Raw genomic sequence first — 5,375 nt, 5'->3', positions numbered from 1 at the left:
ATCTGACGTCTGAGCAACGACAAACGTCTGAGAGCCCCCCAATGGGAGGAGCAACAGGTCAACTGAGAGTGCAGAAACCTTTACGCGCAACAGCGGAACAGATGTTCACAGCAATGGTAAAAGACATGGTACAAGTGCCAGGCATCGGCCAGGTGGAAGCATGGCGCACAACGCTAAGAGAACTATTTGCAGGGGCCTATGAAGCGGTACCCATGCAACGGGAGGTCCTATCAGCCGAGAGATAACGATTCTCCAAACTCAATGGGGTGGAAGTAGCTAGTCTGTTAAGCCTCTTCAAGCAAGTGTTCGTCAAGAAAGCAAGAACCTTTTCAGAATGGGTAAAGCTTGCGACAACGATCACCAAGGAACTACTGATCACAAAATAATCTTTCAAGGAGATCGTTCGCAAGCTATCGAGTCAGTACAAATGAGCGCACACCCAGTCCTGAATCAGTGGACCAAGGTGGTAAAGAAGGGTGTCGGAGCTCCACCGGTGCCATTTATTGGAGCTATCAAGCCGATGTCCGAGGACTACATGTTTAATCCAGCCAAGTTCACTAGCGAGGAGATCGTTCGTCGTAAGGATTTATTTGCAACGTCCAAGTCATTAATCAGTCGTTAATAAGAGCGTAACGGGACGGATGATGAATGTGCAGTGTTAGCAGGCATTGTGGAAGGCAATGTAGCATGCAGGCATCTTTCGGACTTCGTACGACAAGCGCTTAAAGCGCAACCGCTTGCGTTTTACGGTGCCATCCAGGTTCAAGTCGAAGGCGAACTAATTTTGCAATTGGACGGAAGCCGGAGTATCAAGATCAGCAGACAGGGCTCACGGTGGCAATCCTAGAATTGGTGCATGCTACGCAATGCTGGGGCAGACCAAGACGATAAGCTATGACCAGGTTACTAAGTCCACCCATATCTACTTCTTCACCCGTGATCACCCGTGATATACCGCAACGGCATCAAAGTGTCCAAGTCATGTACAGAGAACGCATCTACAGGCTTCAAATGCGCTCCAAATCGAGAAGGAAACGATCCGGCGAAGGTAACACCAAGGAAACGGAAGCGGCTATGCTAGACGTACGGAGTACACAGTGCAGTTACACAACCTCACGCGGCTCACGGACATTGGACGAATCACAGCGTATCTTAAAGATAAGATATCGGTGGAGTATGATATGGAAGATCTGGATACCAAAACCCCGCATTCACGCACATCAATAGCGTGGCAGATTACCTTTAAGCTAGCGAGATGCACAACTTTTTTCGGATAGGATAGTCAGAATAATATGGTTTGGAACGACTGTCGTGGCCAACAACCCAATGTAGGGTATCGGATTAAATGTTGCCATTGTTGGAACCTGGGTCACACGATGGCACGATGTAGCTTTAGCGACAGTCTGCTCCGGGGTCCGGGGCTATCGTAGCTACTGAAAATAAAATCCAAGAGCTGGAAGACATGGCTAGGCCGTTTTCAAGTCTTACGGAAATTTGTAGCACGGCCACGAAGCGTATTGAGCTGCGATTGGAGGCAGCGACAGCGACAAAAGCCGTAGAGACCAGAAAGGAGAAATTGTTTCAGGTGGGGCAGAACAGCAGCGAATAATAAAAGTCCAAGGGGGGCACCTTAAGAGGAGCAAGACACGAAATTCGCGCATGTGTAACCAGAACCCGAGCCCTCAGAGAAACAACCCTGGATCAAGGTTAGTTTAGGAGGTGGTCTGTTGTTATGGGCTCGTGAGCTCTCGCTACAAGAAAAGAGAAAAGCTAGCTCATGAGCGTATCAGGTTCTTGATTACGAACCGAGTGAACCCGATACGCAGCGGACGAGCGGCAAGAGAATCAGTCGGATTTTTTTAGAGGTAGTTGACTTACAGGTGGATGAGTCGATAGCGACTACAGAAAACCGTAAGGTCGCTGAGGAACCAGATGATAAGAAACGACGGGGTATTGGACTCGCTCCGGGCAAAGCGGTCTAGACAACAAGTCCCGTTCTGCTCACGCACAAAGCGTAAAGAACGACGCATGTTCCGAAAACTATTGCAAACTTTTGGTCGCAGTGGTAGCGCCCAGCTACCACTGGGAGTGCATTTAGCCCAAAAGCCACGGTCTCATCCAAGACGTTAAACATCAGTTAGGCATCCGAGAGGTAAACAACACGGCCACTAGAAACGGCATGGTGATGGTGTCAGCCCAGGCAGCAGTAAAAGCAACTCTAGCAGGACCCGAAAAAACGCTGGAAAACATGACCGCAAGTCTGAAAAGAGGAATCAAATTTGCGGGACTACTCCATCTGGAAGACCAATTAGCCCACGAACAACGCGTTAACGCCTTAGCAAACACTCGCCGCGGGTGGGCCAATATGTAGCGTACCGAATCTGCCAATCATATGAAGTTGTTTTTGGAAGATTACGCCACTGACAGAGCCGTCATCATCAGTGATGATACTGGGGGGGGGGTACGATGAGTATGGCAGTCAATAACCTTCTGCAGACAGTATACGTCTTGCACTTGGCGGATGTACAGAAGCAGGAGTGGGCATGCAGAAAATTCAAACCATCGGCCATTACACGTTATCGTAAGGTAATCGAACCAGCAAAAAAAAACATCTCGGTAATGGATCTTATCGATGATAAAATGGTTGAAAGAACTGAGCACCCCGCGCAACTTCCACTTCTAGTTCAATATTGGGGCATGCACTACTCAGCTTTCATCTACACAGGACGAGTGGACACGCTGCCAGTCTTAGAGGTGGCGGATGAAGACATGCCCAGCAACGATACCGAGGGAGAGTTTCCGGTCGGAACAGTCACCAACGCCACCGGGGCACCTGCAACGAATCCAGCCAGCCCAAATTTTCGGGACTCTCAGGAGGATGCAAAAATGGACGAACAGTGAGATCCATTCACATGGAGCGGAAAGTCGATGAATTGTGGGCCAGACTACAGGGAGGCTCTACGCTTCATGACCTACAACAAGGTGTCCTTACCACTCTTACAAATGTGGCAGCAACAGATAGAGGACATTGATCAGGGCGTCAGTCACCGAGTCTAGTCAAGAGGAGGTGCAGGCGTCTCAGAGCAGTGCAACGTTAGAGGTCAGTAGCTATAGCCCCATCTAACCATCGCCAGCTGAGTATACAGCGGGGTCAGATCGCCCCCAACCAGACGCGCAGGAGTACCAGTTCCAGTCACTACAGTGGTAGCTCTTCTCATTACGCCACCAGTAGAAAACAAGACAAGCATCTTCAGAGTGAAGAAGCGCAGTTACATTCAGACGCCAGATGAAACAACCGGGACGGTACTCAGAAATATCCATATCGCGGTGATCCTAAAAAAGGTTAAGCAATCAGATACTCAAACAACTAACCTACGAGGGCGAGGACGAGGACAGGGATCGCTCTCAATGGAAAGGTGCCTCGGTGGTGCTGGATGCTAACTAGCCTTACGCTCAGCAACTACTTTTTCCGACAACTATCAGCTCTACTGCCGAATGGCAGCAGGTTGCCCGAAAGGTGTCGGACCACCTATTATGGCAAATGAAGCATTTTGTCTTCCTGGGCCAGCTCTTCTTGATTTTGGACGGGAAAGTGCTCGTTCAGTGGACGACAACATGAGGGAATGTAAGGTCGACGGCCTTTGTAGGCCAAACTCGCGAATTGTGGATAAATTCGCATTAGAGTGGATTGAACACTGGATAGACAACTCCCGCCATTGAAGTCAACAAACGAGCCTCATTCCTCTCGGGGACAACGCGGGCGACTGGCAAAAGCTCCGAGAAATAGGATACGCTTGAGATGACATACTAAAGTTTTATGACCCAAAACGACGGAATAGGATGAGCCAGCACCTCGTTTGTGCCATGTTCTTCGATCACGACGTGCGCTATAAGCAAGCGTACTACAACCAGTCAACTCTCGCATATTTACCATCTCGTAAGTATTTTTCTTCGCCTCAGAACTGCAACAGTCTGAGGAGAAGAATCTCCTCCCGTATTATGGGCAGCCAGGAACTGTCCTTAAAGTGTCACAATTGTAGCGCCAACTTATTATGAGCGCAGGTGGCTACGGACGTCACAGAATCCTGGATATTACTGCGGATTCACAGACTCTTCATTGCGCCAAGATGCAGCCAGTTGACACAAGAATCGTGAACTTGAACGTATTAGGCTTCAGCAAGAAAAAAGACTTGGGTGGCTATCGGCATGTAACAGGACAACGGTCCTAGAAAGGCACCTGGCATGGTGCCTCCAAGAAATTCATGTAGATATAGAAGACGGGGCGGAGGAATTACGAACATTGTGGCAGAAGCTGTGGGGACTAAGGCTGCAAGACCGACAATCGCTCTTATCGTTCTGGAGTACAGGGTCATCCAATTCAGCAGGGGTAACAATCCTCTTGACACCCTCAGCAGCGCAGACGACTGTGTGGAATAAGAATCAGTGGAATACACGACAGTTAGGAGCCACCATCAATGGGACGCAGGTGCTCAGCGTCGATGCCATCAACCAGCGCGGAAACTGAAAAGCTTTATTCTCCACCCTCTAACAGTGGGAGTTTGATTGGTGGATCACGATCCTTCTTGGAGACTTCAACAGTGGGCAGAGTCCTCAATTAGATCGACTAGGGTAACGTACAGCCAGTCGGCCAGATAACCCAGCTTTAATATGCCTGCTTCTCTCTTTCAAAATCTGACTAACGCTCGACTTCGGCGGGAACACGGGATCGATAAAGAGGTAGATGAAGTGGCAGACCATTTCACATACTGGACTGCCGAGCAAGACAGCCGTATTGATCGGTTCTATGTACCTACTGAATGGTTACCGCGGGTGATCTGGGTAACAGCACGGAACCCACCACAATACTCTGATCAACAGGAAGTCGTCCTCCACTTAAGAGACCTGTTGACGAAGGAACCTCCGAGACACCAAGCCCGCCATACATACCCAATACGTTCCAATAAACCCGAGCGAGTACTTTACCAAATGCTGGTGGATATGGGCAATATGGGTATTCGCCGCGAAATCACGACAAGGAACTGGGACACCGACAACATCGAATGCGCAAATTTGCATAGAGGCAGTGAATCGGCGCGAAAAGCAACTTCGTAAGCGTTACTAAGCCACTGTTACTCGAAGAAATCAACGTCTCCTAATGAGAAGAGACGACAATGGATTACCGCTAATATGGAAGCGATTCGAGAAGGACACATGGCCAGAGTGAGCGATTGAATGCATCAAATCACTGAGCGGCCGATGGACTTACAAAAAAGTTTCAAACTGGGAGAACTTCCAGAGCCACCAAAATATCGGCACAGCTTGGAGATCAGCTTGTATTGACGAGAATAAGTCAGTGGAACTCAGCCGATGCACTA

The 5,375-nt window shown here is 49.1% G+C and overlaps 1 protein-coding gene across 1 annotated transcript; it reads left to right on the top strand.

The window, feature by feature from the left end:
- Positions 1–2,619: 2,619 nt before the first annotated feature.
- CCR75_008358 (uncharacterized protein) lies at positions 2,620–2,901 on the top strand (the record flags this gene model as incomplete). The annotated part of the gene is made up of 1 exon (XM_067966410.1): positions 2,620–2,901. One exon carries the CDS (start codon positions 2,620–2,622, stop codon positions 2,899–2,901), a length of 282 nt encoding a protein of 93 aa, XP_067820854.1.
- Between the last annotated feature and the right edge of the window lie 2,474 nt (positions 2,902–5,375).

The sequence above is a fragment of the Bremia lactucae genome, linkage group LG14 (genome assembly GCF_004359215.1).
Source record: "Bremia lactucae strain SF5 linkage group LG14, whole genome shotgun sequence".
NCBI lineage: Eukaryota > Oomycota > Peronosporomycetes > Peronosporales > Peronosporaceae > Bremia > Bremia lactucae.
This window is presented reverse-complemented; position numbering and strand designations above follow the sequence as displayed.